The sequence below is a fragment of the Rhinolophus hipposideros genome, assembly GCF_964194185.1.
Source record: "Rhinolophus hipposideros genome assembly, chromosome: 1".
Classification (NCBI taxonomy): domain Eukaryota; kingdom Metazoa; phylum Chordata; class Mammalia; order Chiroptera; family Rhinolophidae; genus Rhinolophus; species Rhinolophus hipposideros.
Window position 1 is genome coordinate 51,349,653 of NC_138047.1, and position 19,619 is coordinate 51,369,271.

Here is a 19,619-nt window from a genome sequence, read left to right on the forward strand (position 1 = left end):
TGAATTAATCAGGCTTGAGGCAGAGGGAATGGTTCCTTAAGGCAGCCAGGTATCCAACTTCAGCCACATTTTCTTGCCATCTGTTGGGAGGCATTAAATGGCGACTCCAATAGCTGTCCGCAAACATTCATGCATACCCACACACCGCTGCCCTGCTCCTTTCTCCCAGTGATTATGGGAGGTCAGAAACTACCATAAATGCTAGTAACAAAGTTGGAAATGAGTATCCGATGAACTTGTTCTTCACAGCGGTTTTCAGGGGGTAGTTTTTGGTGTTTGGTGGTTTTTAGTTTTGTTGTGTTTTTTGTAGTTCTCTGTCCCCTGTGAGTTTATTCTAGTTTTAACAGGTTGACCTACCCTGAACAAAGAGAGCCACATTTGAGGCATGGGTCTAAACTACCCATGCTACCACATTGGCTGGTATGCAAGAAAATATTAATGGTGATATAGAGCAATATTGACTTTCATAGTAAAGTATTCTCTGAAAATATTACCTCAGTGAATACTACATAAACAAAGATTTGTATACTTGAAACTGTAAATCTACAAGTCCTTAAACTTAATGGAGAAGGTTAGCTTAGAATTTGAGTATTTAATTCTCATTTAAATGCAAAAGCAGATATAAATGAAAACACTGTATGAAGAAAATCATTTGGGGCAATTTGAATAAAATAATACCTGGTTTGTGTTATGGCTTGTTTGTATTATGGAACATAGTTTTATTAGTATTTTTTAGTATTCCTAAGAAGAGGTAAAGTATTTCATAGGTCTCCAGTGCTTTTTCAGTTTTTATAGAAATTTGACCTATTTGATGTTTGGGAAGATGTTCATATAGTGGAAAGACATTAACTTTCTTGTCAGATCCAGGTCCAAATTCTGCCACTTATGAACTGTTTGGCCTTGGACCACTTACTGTTATGGGCCTGCTTTACTGCCCAAAGAGAAGGGACAATACTTAAATGATAGAGTCACAAGAATTAAATAAGATAATCATGTAAAAGATTGGTCAGCAGGAGGGAAGGATAAACATTATTTGGAATCATTGATTCACCTATAAGTGGATTATAGTGCTCATGAGCACAGGGTTTGGAGTTGGAGATACAGGATCTAGATTCTGGCTCTGTCATCTATCACTGGCTAGGCCCAGGGGCCGGCTACTTTACTCTCTCAGTCTCATCTTCATTCCTTGCAAATTGGCAGTACGTATTGGTAACTGTCTCATAACCTGTTGTAAGATTGAGATTATAATTGTAAGAAGCAGCCCACAGTACCTGACACAGGGTACACACCAGTAAATGAAGGGTAGTGGGTGTCTAGATTGTTCTGAATTCTGTCAGATAAAATATGGTACTTAGTCCCTTTCCTCAAATAGTTTCTCTGTCTGGTTGATGAGAGCCACACACTCTATGCTAAGCCTTAAAAAAGTGGGGAGTTGAAAAACAAATTGGAGACTTGATTAAGTTTTAATACTGCATTATACGAATAATGTTAATTATTTTTAATTCATAGTGCTTAGTTTAAATAATAATAATGTTAATTACTATAAATACTAATACTAATAACGCAAATAGTATATTTGGAACAAAGTTTAAGTACTTTATCCTGTTTTTCAACATTGGATTTATTTTTTAGAGCACTTCACAAAGTGTGTAAGAGGATGAGGGGGACAGGGCGAGGGTGGGAGCAGACTAGTGTGAAGGTTGTGCAATAGCGAGCTATTATGGGCATCCCAATTAGAGTGGTGGCACAGGCGGTGGTAAAAATATTAAAAGACTGTACTCAAAGCTTAAAATTTGATAAAATACATAATTTTTACTGTTTCATCAAGGATATTCCTAAGGGAAACTGACATCTTTTTTTCCTGACAACAAGTACATGGCGGAGAAGATTACAAGTACTGGTATGGTTTGGTGCCACTGCCTTGATTCTTGCCAACATACCAGCAGTTTGCATCATCAATACAAATGTCAACACAGCGAAATTATATTGAGTTTTAAAATGCACTATTTCCATTAACCAGGCATCATCCTCTTCCCCTTTGGCTGCAGATCCTAACTATCTCATGGCTAACGAACGCATGAACCTGATGAACATGGCCAAGCTGAGTATCAAGGGCTTAATTGAATCCGCTCTGAACCTGGGGAGAACTCTAGACTCTGACTACGCGCCTCTCCAGCAGTTCTTCGTGGTGATGGAGCACTGCCTGAAACATGGCTTGAAAGGTAGGCCATTGACTCACTGCAGATGTGTGCTCAGCTGTTTCCTAACAATACATGCTCAAGGAGAGAAACATTCTTTGCAAAGCCAAAGAATAAGAGGCTAGAATGAATGTTAGTCCATTGGAATGTAATCTATATGGATGCAGGGTTGTGGTTGACTTAAAGGACTTACAGGGCTTAAACACAGATCATTAAATGCTAGAGCTGGAAGGGCCATTACAAGTATCTAGTCCAATATGGCAGTTCTGTTTGACAGGTTGGAAATAAGCTTGAAATGGGGCGTGACTTGCCCATGATCACACAGTGAATTGGGGCAGAGTTAGTGCTAGAACTCAGATCTCCTGACTCCTGCTTCCGTGCTTTTCCCACTTACCCATAACTTTTGAGTGCCGGACTTGGTCTTGCTCTCCTTTGCTTCTTTTCCTTCTCCCTCCTCTAGTATTTGATATCCTGTTTCTGGATTACATATTCTCTTCCATTGGACTGTTTCCTTCACTAATACCACACAGCTTTAAGTACTATATTGTTAGAATGTTTTGTTATCTTACTGGGCTAGTCCATAACTTCTTCACGAAGGAGGAAGGACTGAGTCTTGGGAAGTAGGGGATTTTTAATTTTCATAAAATGTTATGTATTGTGAAAGCGTGAATAGTTTTAGAAATGTCTAATAATCTAGGATTAGTTCCCTGAAAAGAGCATTGAATAGATAGGGGTGGGTTTTTTTATTTGTTTGTTTTTTCTGGGAACCGGGGGGGGGGCGTATGTTCATGTTGTACAGATATGAAAATACTGCTTTGTTTTTATCTTCTTAGCTAAGAAAACTTTTCTTGGACAAAATAAATCCTTCTGGGGGCCTCTAGAACTGGTGGAAAAACTTGTTCCAGAAGCTGCAGAGATAACAGCAAGTGTTAAAGATCTTCCAGGACTTAAGTAAGTTTAAAGTTGAATTCTGTTTGTCAGGAGAAACATTATTATTAACTATCTCCCTGAAGAAAGGAGACTAAGACAATGACGACCATAATAATTGATTTCAAAGCAATACAAAACGCGTACTGTTACGAATAAGCACTGTTATGAGAGGACTGGTGATGCATACATAGTATTAAGAGAAATATGCTCATGAAGTATAATTATTAATCAGTGTGCAGATTCTGCTGGGGAATTATCAGCAAGAGGAAGTGCATCTGTCCCTCTGCTACTATTAGTTGTTTTGTTTCTTGTGTTTTTTGTAGGACACCAGTCGGCAGAGGAAGAGCCTGGCTTCGATTGGCATTAATGCAAAAGAAACTTTCAGAATATATGAAAGCTTTGATCAATAAGAAAGAACTTCTCAGGTACGAACATTTTCTTGTTGAACTTTGTTCTTTACTTGCTCTGTTCTACATCATATGAGGTCAACTCATATAAATTAACCATTTTTGTAGATCAGAAACAGTTTATTCATAATAATGTCACATAGTGCAACTGAAACCTTCTCTCACAACTCACACACACACACTCAAGAACAGGTGTTTTTATATTACATGTGTCTAGTCTATCACTGTGGCACATATCTAGTCCTTTACAGGGCAGTTCAAAACTTAGCTCCTCTAGAAAACAGGAAAGGCTTTTGACACCTTAGCATATGCCTAGATTCATTAAGACAGGAAGTTGACATGTAACATTAAGTTCAAATATAACACACAAAATTTTTTTCCAGATGGATCATATATGTACAAATGGGAAAGGGAAAACAATAAAAGTTAGAAGAAAACATAATTTAGACAAAAATTTCTTAAATAGGATACAAAAAGTTCTGCCTATAAAGGAAAAAAAATGGGTAAATTGATCTACATTAAAATGAAGAACTGTTCACAAATACAAATATGTAGGAAAAGCATGAATACTCACTGCAGTGAAAATACCATTCTGATCATTTTTCTTTCAGCTGGACTGTTTATTATCTAGGGTCTTTTCATGTGCCTATCATCTAAATAAAGTATCCAAGCCATTTTTTTTTTCTTTTTACTTTTTCTCTAATATCATAGATGACTGTTCAACCATGAGGCAAGTGTTTTTCTCCTTGTCGTGATTACATCATTGATTCTTGGGGTTTATTACAATAGCTCATCCCATGGATTTCTCTTACAGTGAATTCTATGAACCAAATGCCCTCATGATGGAAGAAGAAGGAGCCATAATCTCTGGTCTTTTGGTGGGTCTGAATGTCATTGATGCCAATTTCTGTATGAAAGGCGAAGATTTGGACTCTCAGGTATGAGAAAGATATTCAGTTGCCAAGTGTATTACTCTTGAGTTCTATTATCTCAGAAGTTGGATTGGTATCATTATACCAATCAAATTAGGGGAAATTCTGTGAATGATAAATAGAATTTTCTTTAATTTTGATGTGAATATAAAAAAATAGTTTATGAGTCATTTAAGCATTATAAGTGTTTTTCAAATTCTTATCTTGACTGTGATCCCTGTTAAAAATATTTTACACAGGCTAAAATAAATACACAGGCTGAATACTAAAAGCCAGTAATATTATGGTAGTTATGAGTGAGGTCTCTAAAACACAACTGTTTAGGTCATTGTGGCTTCTTTAGTTTCTAGCTGAATGTATTTTTTAGTTACTTAGTTTCTTGATGCTTCAGCTTCCTGTAATAGGAGAATAAGAAAGACTATCTGTATCTATTTCATAGGGTTATTGTGAGGAATAAAGGAGTTAGTACATATAATGCACTTAGAACAGGACCTGGCACTTCTTTTTTTTTATTGCTTAGTCAAGCTGCTGCTTTCACTGTAACTATTTCTCACCCATTCTGTATGAAATACTATGATGAATTTCTGTTACGTTTTAGTCTGAAAACATAGAAAAGGAAATACGATATTTGGATGTAGATTTTATAAAAAAGAAATAAGCTGAGTGATAAACCAGCAATCTTGAAAAATTTTGACATGCATCAAAGAAAGTTTAGAAGAATAGATAGCAAAGTGTCAAGTGGTCATCTTCGAGTGGTTGCGATGCTAGGTGTTCTGTACTAATTCCTTCTGTTTACCTGTAGTTTCTGAAACTTCTATATGGGCATGTGCGTTGTTTTTGTAATTATAATTTTTAAGAAGTTATTTCCAAAAGTGAATAGGGGTTTAGTAGCAGAATACTTAATATAATCACAAGAGAAACTTTAAACCTTAAATTTATACTAAGTATTCTGTTGATTTTCTTAATCTTACCTAGTCTTCTAGTCCTATTGATTTAATCTTGATTATTTACTCACAATCCTTGTCAATTCTTGGTGATAATAAAATTAAAACATTAAAATTTCATCAAAAATTTCTAATGATTGTCATGACTATATTAACTATTTTGAGTGCCTAGAAAGAGACGTCACGTTATGCCTTGGAAAAAGTATCTAATTTTACAATAAATTCTGAAAATTCTCTCTGTAGGTTGGAGTTATAGACTTTTCAATGTATCTGAAGGATGGGAACAGCAGTAAAGGTAGTGAAGGGTATGTACAAAGAAAATTAGTTTTCCTTTGATTTTTCTTGACAGTGTTTAAAGTTTACAACAGCACTGCTTTTTAACAGACTTGCTGAAATAATTTTTGATAATATCGCTGTAATAGAGTCTTATCAAAACTGTCTGACTGTTGTGCCAGCTAAAGCCTAAAGGGGGTTTTAGTTAAAGTGAGTTCCTGCTCATGTGGTTCGGGGGCAAACAAAATTAAAATTTTTATAACAGGGACCCAATGCTCCATCTCTTCAAGTACTGTTTGAAAACATGGTCTTCTTGATGAGAACGATTTCATTCTCGTTTTGAGGGAATTTGCATCATGGCGTTACGTACAATGTTGATATTAAGGGGAGTATATGGAACTCTGCACTACTACTTTTAGAACTCCCAAATTTAAAATTATTTCAAAATCAAAAGTTTTTAAAGTACTTATATAGTACTTAGAAATTAGACGTCAAAAACACACCTTATACCCTTTATAAATTTAGCAGCTGAAAGCATAATTATTCTGAAGTTTTTAATCTTGGACATTGAGCTAAGATTATATTGCTTGTTCTTTAAGTAGCTGTGTTGTGGCCTTGATTTGTCTTCAATTGAAAAGTCTGTTTAACTTTTGTCTTCGTAGATGGTTCTAGAACTGAACTTCCCTTTTCCACACTTTTTCTCATGAAATAATAAACACTTGATTTTTTTTTAAGTGTCAGGTGTGAAAAACAGCATAATGATTAGATATTTATACCCCTCACAAAGTGATAACCCCAACAAGTCTAGTGCCCCTCTGACATTGTACATAGCTATTACAATACCAGACTATATTCCCTATGTTGTACTTTACATCCCATGACTATATATACAGAGGGTGCCAAAAAAATGTATACACATTTTAAGAAAAGAAAAAACTGTATTAAAATTGTAATACAATGAATGACACTAGCATTCGTTTGATTAGCGCCATCTTTTGAGCGAACGTCATACTACACATTGCTATCCTAGTTCAACTTCAGAAAGTAATACATAGATAACATCTCTTAAAATGTGTACATTTTTTGGCACCTCCGGTATACGTATATATATATATTTATATATATATTTTTTTAAGTTATAGTTGACTTCAATATTATTTTATGTTACAGTGTTTTGCCATGCATAATGGGCACTTTTTTGCCCAAATTTGTAAGGGGAAAAACAAGGATGCGCACTATACATGGGTAGTATTAATTCCATTTCCCTGAAAGTTTGGGCCAAAAACATGGGTGCACGTTATACACGGCAAAATACAGTAGTTTCAGGTGTACAGTGCAGTGGCTAGGTGGTTAGGCACTTACATAATGTATGAAGTGATCCCTTCAATAGTTCCCATCTGACACATACAGTTTTTACAACATTACTGACTATATTCTCCATGCTGTATTTCACATCCCAGTGACTATTTATTTTTTATTTTTTTATTTTTTTTTTCCCGGTGACTATTTTGCAACTACCAATTTGTACTTCGCAATCCGTTCCCCTTTCTCACCCATCCCCCCAACCCTGCTCCCATCTAGCAACCATCATTTTGTTCTCTGTATCGATGAGTCTTTCTGTTTTGTTTATTCGTTTATTCTGTTCTTTAGATTCCACATATAAGTGAGATCACATTGTCTTTCTCAGTCTGATTTATTTCACTCAGCATAATATCCTCTAGGTCCATTCATGTTTTTGCAAATGGTAGGAATTAATTCTTTTTTATGGCACAGTAATGCTATGTTGGTTGTTTCCTTATTTTGGCTATTGTGAATAGCACTGCACTAAGCATTGGAGTACAATAAACACTTGATCTTTGTGAAGTCTTACACCATTCTCTCTGAAACCCAAAGGACATGCAAAGGCAAATAGATAGCCTTTGAGAACAACTATTATTACACTAGAACAAACTTAATTTAATACCCATGACAAATGGGAAATAGTTATTATAAATAATACTAGCATAACTACAAAATCTATCAATTGTGAGAAGAAAATGTTTAGTCTTTAAATGCCTCTGATAGATTATAATGTTATACCTATAACCTAAGTTAATGAGGTGTGTAAGCTATAAGAAGGACTTTTTTAATATGAATTTTTTTGGTTTGTTTTTGTTTTCATTTTTAAGCTTCCAAGTATTTCTTGCTGATATGTTAAGGGGGTTATACATCAGGTCTGTCTTCTGATTCACTGTATCTGTGCCACAATTTTTTTTCTATGTTATGAAAAGATTAGGGGGTGGGAAATCTTGATATTTCTAATGTTACTTATTTTATTTCCTTTTTCTCTCTTCACCCCCCATCCCCAGAGATGGCCAGATTACTGCAATTTTGGACCAGAAGAACTATGTGGAAGAACTCAACAGACATCTGAAGTAAAGAATGAATAAACATTATTACTTTACTGGGGGTTTTGTTGCAGGGGAATGGAAGGGTAAACTGATGAGCAATGAAGATAAATTCAGAAATACTCAACAAATTATGTAGAATTCCTGCTTACCAGGCAACAAATTAAGCAATGGTAAAATGGCATTTAACTGTTTTGGTGACCTTTAGTGAAAAGCAGTATAAGATTAGTATGTAATTATACCTCTAGTGATTAAAAAAATACATTCAGTTAAGAATTCTTAAATATGTGACATACAGTAAGTCCTCACTTAATGACCTAAATAGGTTCTTTGACTTTAAGTGAAACGACATATAATGAACCAATTTTAGCATACACTGATGTAAACAAGAGTTAGAGTTAAGTTCCTGTGGCATCTCATAAACATTATAATGAAATGGTGTTGAACAAAACGACGTTATTCAAGGATCTGCTGTACACAGATGAAATTAGTGGCCCTCTTGGTTCAGTAGATCCAGCCATATATTCAGGACTAATCTTGGGTAAAGCATTACAGCTTTAGTACCTTTAGATTAATCATATCTCATTGGTCCCTTGCATTTCTCATTTATACATTGGATTGATAGTACTGATTTACCCATTCCTCACTATCACTACCATTAATTTACCAAGTATTTTGTAGAACTGTCCAGAATATTAAACAATCTCCTCTCCTGAGGAGAGTGATCCAAAATTTATTGGTATTCTCAAGTACATTGATGTTCTAAAGACTGTCAAATAATTCAAAAGAAATAATACATTCTCAAGTACATTGATGTTCTAAAGACTGTCAAATAATTCAAAAGAAATAATATATCCATTATCTTGTTTATAATTCTCTTATGGGAGATAATCATTTTAATTTAAATAAGACCTATAAGGTGATTATACCAATATCAATTTAAAATGTAGTCTTAATTCCAACTAGGAAATTCAAGAACAATTTAAATACTTTTTCTCTTGGGACCAAGAACTAATAATGACTGCAGTAAACTATGGAGATATTAGTCAAGCAAAGATATGGTTACCGTTGACAATGGAACATAAACATGACACTATTATTTACTCTTTTAATGCCTCAGTTTCATTCTTTTTTTTTTTTTTGAAAATGTTTATAAGAGTTTGTTTGAGCCAAACTGACGAAATAGGTCAGGGTAAAAGATCTCAAGTGCTCCTCTCAGTTTCTTTATCTGTAAATAAGGATCCTTAATGCATAGGTTGTTGAAAGGAGTAAATGAAATAATGCCAAGTAAAATCATTTAGAAGAGTGCTTGGTGTATGGCAAGCCCTTAATTCATGTAGCCTGTTATTATTATATAGATAAACCTTAAACTTTACTGTATATTTGCTCTTTTATTTCATTCAACAAATGCTTATTAAATACATACTTCAGTGCCAATGATGTACAGTTAAGACACACAGCATCTTGTAAACTGTCTTAGAGCTTGCAAGTCTATCAAAAATTGTGGACATTGTAGTGAATGGTTAGTGTGATGGGTGTTTAAAAAGAAAGTACCGGATATTGTTCTGTTTCTCAAAAGAGACCATTATGTTTTTTCTTCTCTTGATAGTGCTACTGTAAACAACCTTCAGGCAAAAGTGGATGCGTTAGAAAAATCCAACACTAAACTGACTGAGGAAGTAAGTGTTCTGGAAATTCTTTGATTGACTTAAAGAATTTAGTAATGGGTATTAGTGGAAAATAATTTCGCTGGCAGCTTGAAAATACAGGACTTGACTTTTCAGGTAATACTTACTATAAGGTATAATTCCTTGTTCTAACGAAAATTGGCCTACTGTCTTATCTCAGGGTTTATCCAGATGGATTATGAAAGCCTAGAACCCATGCTGATCAAATATCTTGCTTTCTCTTGTGTGAATGTTTTATCTGGGCTAGCCTAGAGTTAATGTTTAGCATGTAGCATGATATTCAGCACTTATTCATTCAACAAACATTTTAAGTACTACTTATATGCTAGAGCTAGACAAAGATTTGTGTGTGCCAGGAATTGATTTATGTGTGCCAGATCGGGAAGCTCCCCACCTTCAGGGGCCTTATGTTCTCCTTGGGGTGGTGGGTAGATAAGATAAAGCACACTGGTCAGAAGACTAGTAATCACTGCGTACATGACATGCTAGCTTATGTGTCATGTGCTGCTGAGCAAGTAAGTCACTTGACCTCCAAAGGCCCAGTTCCCTTGCTGGCAAATGAGTGTTTATACTTCCTCTTTCAGCCTCACAATTACTCTGAAGATTAGATAAGAATATTTATGTGAAAACTCTTAGAAAAGTCCCTAAAATAAGAAGAGAAAAAGAACTTCATGTTTCACTTCTGATTAATATATTTTTCCTAATCTATTAAAGGCTAAGATACATATATTTTTTTTCTTCAATGGCATTAGATGTTTCTATAAAAAACATTAAATAAAGTTTTCCAGGTGGCAAAGATTTTATCTTCTCTTTGTGACTATTTTGTTACATATGGTGGAATAAATTTGGTTTAAATAAAACCACGTTAAAGCACTAGCCAGGCAATGCTATTTAATCATTTCTTCTTCAGAATAAACATTTTCATTATTATAACTTTAAAATTCCTTCCTTGTTACTCAGCTCTGTGGGCTTCATTTTTGGATGTAGATTCTTAAATTATATTAAAACTTTGTGGATATGACCCTCTGTGATCCCACAGGCTTTTGAAATATTCTGCACAGAATACGTTCTGTGATTCTGCTGCTATTATACTGAGGCAATGTGACATAGCAATTAAGCATGTTCTCTAGAGCTAGACTACTTAAGTTCATGTCCTAGCTCTGGCTTTCTTGCTAGCTTTCTAATCCTGGGCCAATTATTTAAGCCTCTATTCCTTGGTTTACTTATCTGTAAAATGGGGATGATAAAACAGTAAGATTTTTGTGCAAATTAAATGTTCAATACATAATGGCCTAGACCAGTGCCTAACACATCGCAGGCACTCAGTAAACATAATTGTTAATTTATTCCCTTCGTCACAAGACTTGTCCTCCTGACCTAGATTTATTTCACTAATGCTATTTATTCATTCATTGACTTATTTATTTTACCAGTAAGACCTATTTTCTTGAAACATTGAACTTTTAGAAATAGGTAAGCATTGTGTGTAGGCTTTATACAGAGCAGCTAAGGCTAATTGAGCCCTGCCTTTTCTCATTTCCATCTATTTTGGATTTAAGAGGACCAGTTTAAAAAGAAAAAACAAAACAGACCTTTTCTCCTCCTGATTTCTGAACAAATATAAAAGAGAAGAATTAAGCAGATGAAGATATATAAATATCCACTTTATTTTTGGTAAAGCTGATTTAGAAAGCCTACTTGGATCTGCAGTCATTGTTTCCTAACACTTTCCCTGATGTTGAGATCTCGGAAGAAGCTGTCTGCAGATGCACCCGGATCACGAGAGCAGACCCACTTGCCCAGAGTTACTTCTTTACACATTATTAGACCCATGGAGCAGAGAGAGAAATGAGCTTCCAAACTGCCTCCAAAAAGCATGCTTGAGCCTAGCTCCACATTAGAACAGGAACCAAGCAGAACCTACACCCAATGATAGCGTAGAGATACTAGAAAGAAATCCTAGCCCTCCTGCTAGGAACTGAGTGGGAAAGGAGCCCACTCAGTTCCTTTCCCAAACTCTTTCAGTCACCTCCACATGCTTTGTGGGGGATAGAGGTCAGTAGGTACAGAGCAGGAAAAGGTGTTTCCACGTTACTTGTCCCTCCTATGGAATGGGCATATAGGCATTCTCCCTTAGCAATATTCTGCTAATAACATTTCATACCTTTTTAGGTGCTGAAATGAAAACTCTCTTCAGTGCTTAATGTGGGCAGCTGTTAGAGTGAGAACTTAGAAGAGTTCATTTCTTTACTCTTCTAAAAATCACCTATAGAAAGTCTTACGCAGGGTTCGTAAGATGGGTCCCAAAGCATGAGGTGACCTCTTAAACATTTTAGAAATAGGTATTGTAACTAAATATAATTATAAAAGTTATCCACGAAGACACCCTTGAGGTAAATGATCTTAACATTTTGGTACGGAAAAAAAGTTTACATAAAAAGCAGCAAAAGGAGATAATTTTTATCTACCCTCTTTTTCAAAATATTTCTTCTAAGTTCCCTACAAGGACATTTTTAGGAGGTTATGGATAGCTTTCTTTCCTTTTAAGAATATCTAATCTTGAAAATTATATCCTAGCAGATCATGAATTATTTTACCCTGTGTTAGTAAAAGAAAGAGCAAAGATTATTTTTCTAATTTTATCAATAGCTTGCAGTCGCAAATAACAGGATTATTACCTTGCAAGAAGAAATGGAACGAGTTAAAGAGGAAAGCTCCTACATGTTGGAATCCAATCGGAAGGTAAATCTTACGGGATTTATAAAACACTCCTAGAGAGCATGTCATTGTGTACCAGTGAGAGGAGCCTCTAGAGGACTATGTGGAAGCAGCAAGTGTTCGCATGTGTCACATACTGTTTTTACTGAGACCCCATGCAAAACTGAGTGCACAGTGACGGTTATGGGAGTGTGGTGCCCCGTCTACAGATGCTTCTTGGCTTCAGTGCCATCTACATGTGTTCAGAGACTTCAAGAGAAGGTCTACTTCAGTTTCTTGTTTTTATGTACTAATGATTTGTGTTGTATTTAAGTGTTATATTTGTTATTTTACATATACCATTATTTTAGATCATGTCACTGTTTTGTAAGAAGTGTTTCTCTGCTACCACTGGGAAACAGTTTCTCTATCAGTAGTTTTCTAGATAACTTAATCCCTTAAAGTCCCAAACTTTTTATATATTTCTAAACAGATGTCTTACAAACCTTTTATGTATTACACAATTCTAAGCCTTCTTAAGTAGAGGATATAATTTAACATATTTAGCCCTTTATGATGACTGAAGATCATAATTATCAACATTGGCAATTCTGCACTAAATTATAATGGTGCTACTTTACGGGGCTATTGAAATTGATAGAGCTTCTAGCATCTATACTTAAATATTCCCAGATGGCTGTGGGTTTGGGTTTTTTGGGTTTTTGGTGTTTTTTTGTTTTTTGGGGCCTTTTGGGGTTTTTTTGTTTTTGTTTGTTTTTGCCTTTTATGATTTTACTGGCATTTTTTACTCTTACTGCTGTCAGTATTGCTATCTCTAGAAAGGTTTCCCTATTTCCTTTTATCCTCATGCTTCTAACCTACTGTGTGACTTAAGAATCCAAATATCTGGTTATTAAAAATTGTCCCTGAAGACTAAGTAAGGCTCTGAGTGAAGACTAAAGTAGTTTTCTATGAGTGACATGTCTGACTTTAATGCAAGGACTTTGTAAAAACAACTGTGACCAACAATTTTCTGATGACCTTATTTTTAGCAGTGATCTCTGTGAATAGTTGTAGATACCAGATGTGAGATCTCTGAAGTAGATCTCATTTGAGTCTTTGGCCCAAATCATAATTGACAGCGAATGCTATTTTGTTTTTAGAAGCTGATTTTTAAGACTTCTACCATTTGGTTTGGTCAACTATCTTAGGACCTTAAACAAAATAGCAGGAAATTTCCAAAACGTCAGCTTAAGAATTTTTAATTTCTTTGTTGTGTTCATTCATTGTTATACCTGGTTAGGTATGATCATTTTTCCTTAATAAATAGCAGTGCTGGTGTCAGGTAATTGTATAGATTCTTGTAGTCTTTAAGTATGTACTATTTTATTTATCTTTTCAAGGGTCCTAAGCAAGACAGAACTTCAGAAGGGCAAGCACTAAATGAAGCAAGAAAGCATTTAAAGGAGGAGACACAATTACGACTGGTAAACTTTGCCTACAGTCTGATAGTGCAGGAACACGTCAAAATTAGTACACCTGATTTGTACTAAAAATTATCACAAACCAATAGTGTACAGAACAGAATTTCAGGTTTTCTGAGAAAACAATAACATTTTAACATCCTTGAAATAATTATCATTTTTCTCCTGCATCTCAAACTTTCCATTAGGAAGGTCCTACACATAATACATGTTAGTGTTTTAAGAAGCAATCTGACTCATTTTCCGTCATGCTAACTATATTCAGAGAAGTGCCTCAGTTAAGTGGCACGTGATAAAAATCTTACACAAAATTTTCCACATCTTTGTATCACGATAAAATAAATGTTTATTTAAAAAGAAAAGAAACCAAGAAAGTAGGGAAGGTCCTAGGTGTGCCTTGGACATAGCCTGAATGCAGCAGAACCTCAGGTCTTTGTATCTTTCGTCATCCAAATAATATTGCAGTAATAATAGTTGAAACAAAAAGGGGTTTCATGTGAAATGACCATGAAAATTCAGTTAGCCATGTTGACCATTCTCAGTAATTGAGATGTTACCCTGGAGACCCAAAGTATCTTTTAGGTTCCTTGGGCTTCCAAATGTCAACAATATTCAAATTGAAGAGAATTTCAACTGCTTCATTTTGTATTGGCTCCTGTAACACTTTACATATATATTTCTATAATAGGACATGACATCAACTGTCTGTCACAATATCTAATGAAGTGCCTTATGTGTGTGCATATTTTAGACATATTAAATAGCACTATCTTTGGCCTACGAAATATTTCAGATTTTTAAAATATTGAGTAAATGTTATAATTATTCTAATTATTATTGTTGTTAATGCTTCTGCATTGAATGATAGCTTATAGATATTTTGTCAGAATATTCAGACCTGAGATTTTGGTCTAACTTTTCCTGTGGAATTTTAGTTTGTGCTTAGGTGAGGAACAAGCGAGTAAGCAATTTTATTTACCTTTGGGGGCAGGATGTTGAAAAAGAACTGGAGATCCAGATCAGCATGAGACAGGAGATGGAGATGGCTATGAAGATGCTGGAGAAGGATGTCTGTGAGAAGCAGGACGCCCTGGTGTGTCTGCGGCAGCAGCTGGATGACCTCAGAGCTCTCAAGCATGAACTTGCCTTTAAGCTGCAGGTAGGAAACAGGAGGAAGAGGCTCGTGGCTCTAAAACCGCAGGGCTTCCCTCTGCCCCTCTTTTCTCTACAGTCACACTTTAAATACAAGAGGAAAGAGTCAACCTCATTTGGGGGCTTACCGCCGATAAACCACTTTAGGAATCACAGGGTCCTGTGTGGCTATTCTGGAAAGCCGTGGCCATTTTTCAGATTGTAATGGGAAAAGGGGGTCCCTTCTATCCTGTAAGTTAATTTCTACTCTCCAGCCTAACCTGCCAGCTGAGCTAGCTGTATCTCCCATTAGCTTTTATACTGGAATATGATACATGGATGAACTTGGATGTTGATCTTTGTGACAAAGCCGCCTATAACAATACTGACTTTAAACATTCCTTTTTGTTTTTTTTCCACTTGAGAATTAACTGATGTACAAATATATGAGCATTTCTATTTCTCTATTTCCCACTTACCATTAGGTTCAAAAGGCATGTGTCATTTATTTCAGGATTGTATGTTACATATACATCATCCATAATTCTTTTTCATAACAGAGTTCAGACTTAGGAATAAAACAGAAAAGTGAACTAAACAGTCGCTTGGAAGAGAAGACTAATCAGATGGCTGCTACCATTAAACAACTCGAACAAAGGTAAAGTGCCATTTCTTTAGTGAAACACTTGGGTGCTTCAGTGCTGGATGTTCAGAGTAGGCGCTATATGCGTTTGGGAAACAGAAAGTACATGAAACTCCCATCCTAGCCTCAGGCATGCGGGCAGGGAGAAAGCCGGTAAAAGTTTGTGTCTTCTAAGATGTTAATGAAAACGTTTTTAAGAAACAGCAGCTTTTCGTGACTGTTTTGAACAGCACAACTCTAACTCTCTCACTTCATTCCATTTCAGTGTCGTGTGTGAGGGAGGGGTACTTAACAAGTATGAAAGAACGTTTAAATATGTTTGTGATTCTGTTATTTTATTGTTCACCACTAAGTGTGAGGTGATGTAGGGGTGTTAAGGGCCCTTCTAATAACTAAGCCCTTTCTCTTCTCTATCCCATCTTCCTTTACTCTCTTTCTCCTTAACAGTTCTATAGCTTCCACTGTCACCTCCTGCTCACGACTCTTACATTTGTCTGTCTCCAACTCTGTCCTCTGTCTGGAGACCAGTCTCGTGTTTTCATCCTCTGACCAGCTACTTCCCACCAGTAACTACAATTCACAAAGTATATCCTAAGCAACTCTTATGATTCTCTTTTGGTCTGAAATCACCATTTCTTCCTGGTGACTCAGCTGCCTCGAGCTCGAATGAGCCCTGGCATCCATTTAGTGTTGCTTGCCTGTGTTGCCACATTTAACACCCACTGAACACCCTTTTTACACTTGAGGAAAACTATACTTCGTGGTCCCTGGACATGCTTCCTATGTTTCCCTTCTATTTCTTTTCTAATAGTTCCACCAATTAGAAATGCTGTTCCTCTTCCCACTCCCTTGTTCTTCAGGTACATTTTCACATTCAAGCTCAAATGCAACCTACCCAAACTTCCTCTGAAATTTCTTCCCAGCTAAAAATAATCTGCCAGCCTGCTCTTGTTGGAATTCCCATGGCCTCATATCTATACCCGTCCATACTGCTTATAGCACTTCTCACTTTCTGCCTTACCTTGTAGGCCTTCATATACGGGTATGTATCTTGCCTTCTGATGAGAGCGTGAGCTCCTTGCGGTTAGCTCACAGTGCCATGACTGTACAAGGCATTCATTTAGTAGATGCATGAATGAATGGATGAATGGATGACTTGTTTAGGAGGGTCCTGCGTATTAATGTTAACAGTTATTTGCAAATTAATAAATAAGTCTGAAACTTCTTGTTTGGCTGATTTAAAAATAAAAAGGTATTGGTCTATCCAGGAAGTTATCCTAGTGCTTGCTTATAAGCAGATATGTGTTTATGATTTAACAAATCAGTTTTAGGGTTCATAAGTTGTGTTTTTGAAATGTATCAAATTATTTTTCAGTGGATTTTTGACTTGACATTTAATGCAGACAGAACTAAAATAATGACTTCATCTCTTCAAGGATTAAGCTGACTTATTGTCTTGCTATTTTTCTCTTTCCTGTTTATCCATTTTCTCATTTCCCTTTCACTCCACTTTTATTGTTATGAATTTAGTGAAAAGGATTTGGTGAAACAGGCAAAGACCTTAAATAGTGCAGCAAATAAATTGATCCCAAAACATCATTAGGCATTTCGCAGTTGGTCACCTCGCAAGTTTGATACCACAATTTAATTGTAAATTTAGAAATCTGAAAGTTATAACATTTAGGCTCTGATTTATATAAAATGTCACCAAAAATTGACTTTGAATTTATTGGACTTTTAAAAAAACAGTTTAATATGTAGGCTGTGTTTTTTCTTCTTTTTTATTTTCTCCCCAGAGTTAGAAAATTTAGTATAAATTCTTAAATGTCAAATAAACTTTGCGAAATTACTTCTGAGTTGACCAATAAATAAATACTCAATTTAAAACAGCCTAGGGAATTGAAGCTTTGTATATGATATCGATGCCTTTACAACCCAGTTCCTGACAAGATCAGATTCTAGGTGCATTGTCTCTCTCAGCGAGCCTGTTCTGCCATAGGGATGTAAGGAACTAGAGGTGACTACCGTAGGGACTCGGACTCTTCTAAAGTAGTTCTGTGTTTCTTCGTCCATGACCCTTTTTCACTTTTGTTGTATAGGTTTAATCCCCAAGTCAGGATAAGTACTTAGTATTTCACTACACTTCTATTCTCATTAACCAAGACTGCTTGCAACTTTTTTGCCTTAGTGACTTTGGGGGTGGGAAACAGCATCCTTACATTTCTTTAAAGTACATAGAGATAAAGTTAGCGATTAGGTAACTTATAATAACATAATAATGTGGAAGCTTGGGAAAACCCTCCTAATATTTGTCATCTTCTACCTCTGCCATTTTCCTGCAATTCCACTTCCTATTTAGGTAGTTTGAAAAGAACAATTTTAATGAAAATACTCCTCTCCTATAAAAAATATACAGTACACATTTAAAAAATGTATCCTGCTTTTCCTTTTGGAGTAAAGATGACCAGATATAGACATGAGTGATTGTTTCCTGCCTGTCATTCCTTGCTGGAAACATTTGCTTAAGAGTTTCTGTTACTTTTTGTTCAAATAGGGGTTTGCTAAAGTTTCTAGGAAACTAACAATCTGATTATTAGAAAACCATTTCAGAGTAGGAAATAGGTAAATGATAAACTTATATTCTTTATTATTATTTAGTCTAAAAATAAAGATTCCCAGTAGATATCCGCAAACAATAATTACCAGGGCTTTTTTCTCTGAATAACCACAGATCTAACCCTTTCTAGGCTTTACATTGTAAATAGTCGTATACTACTTGGATGTTTTTTAATGACTTTTGATTTGGAGGTATAGGTTTTATATAAGCCTTCATTCCTTCGAAAGGTTGTGGCAAATTTTTCTCTTTTTTTCTCATTCTGGTATGATTTACAGCATTTCAGCTGTTTCGATGGGAACAAAGATAACCCCTTTGCTTCCAGCTCTTGAAATCCTTTACCTTCTTGGAAAAACAAAAACTAAGAGAGTAAGATAGACTTCATATATGCTTTTACAGGTCTTTGCAGACTTGAACCAAAGTCAAGTCAAAGAGCACATGACCAACCTCATGGAAGATCCTGTGCTCTCAACTTATTTCAGTCCTTATAATTTTGCACCTGTGCTTATCTTCATCAACCTTTTGTGAGGAGTTGCCTTTCTATGAGCATTTAGAAGGAGTGCTCAAACAGCAAAATAAAACATTTTAAAAAGTACACATAGCATGTTTCCAAATTCTGTTACATAGAGCCCCAGATATTTCACCTGTTAGAACATGCTTCTTTATAGGTGCAAAGTTATAGGATATATGGAAGAAGACATTCATCAGAATCTTCCAGAAAATATGGTCAGGAATCTTATACAGGCTTGGTGCTGAATTGTTTGCCACTTAGTCACACACCACTTGGTAGGAATAGAAAGGAAAAAGATGGCCAAACTCTGACAGAGGTTTCTCCTTATATAATAACCTGGGTAAGGGTTAATGTATAATGTCCAGTGATTTAATACAAACTGTGGTTTAGGGAAAGGACCGGGAAAATGTTCTAATTCCACATATAAGAAGGTAGTCACCCACTTGCAAGTTCCAGTTATATGTATAAAACAGAAATAAAAAGTACCAAACCAATTAGGAAATAAAAAAACAAAAAAAGTGGATTTAACTTTAATTACTATGTGCTTGAGATTGGCTTTGGATATGGATTTTCTAAAAAGTGATGTTTTGTCGTTTATCATCTAATGGCTGTAAACTGTAGTACTAGAATAAAAAAAAAATGGAAAATCACTTTTCCTCTGCCTGGTTCACCTTCATCTTGCTTTTGTTTAGAATTTGTTTCTTCTCCATCCTTTTCCCCCATAATTTCTTCCCTTTGTCCTGAAAAGTTATTTTTCCTCTCTGTGTCTCTCCATGCCTT

General features: G+C 35.5%; 1 protein-coding gene across 10 annotated transcripts in view; it reads left to right on the plus strand.

Moving 5' to 3' along the window:
* RUFY3 (RUN and FYVE domain containing 3) overlaps nt 1-19,619 on the plus strand; it is a 68,727-nt gene that overhangs the window by 39,456 nt on the left and 9,652 nt on the right. For 7 of the 10 annotated variants that reach the window (XM_081057337.1, XM_081057339.1, XM_081057342.1 and 4 more), the window contains 11 exons: nt 2,049-2,222; nt 3,032-3,149; nt 3,452-3,553; nt 4,350-4,473; nt 5,655-5,716; nt 8,033-8,098; nt 9,681-9,750; nt 12,409-12,501; nt 13,860-13,943; nt 14,932-15,099; nt 15,632-15,729. In XM_081057337.1, coding sequence (XP_080913463.1) covers nt 2,049-2,222; nt 3,032-3,149; nt 3,452-3,553; nt 4,350-4,473; nt 5,655-5,716; nt 8,033-8,098; nt 9,681-9,750; nt 12,409-12,501; nt 13,860-13,943; nt 14,932-15,099; nt 15,632-15,729 — 1,159 coding nt within the window. Of the gene's footprint in view, nt 1-2,048; nt 2,223-3,031; nt 3,150-3,451; nt 3,554-4,349; nt 4,474-5,654; nt 5,717-8,032; nt 8,099-9,680; nt 9,751-12,408; nt 12,502-13,859; nt 13,944-14,931; nt 15,100-15,631; nt 15,730-17,244; nt 19,467-19,619 lie in introns of those variants that run through there. The other 3 variants (XM_081057345.1, XM_081057338.1, XM_081057346.1) reach the window with 1 other exon arrangement.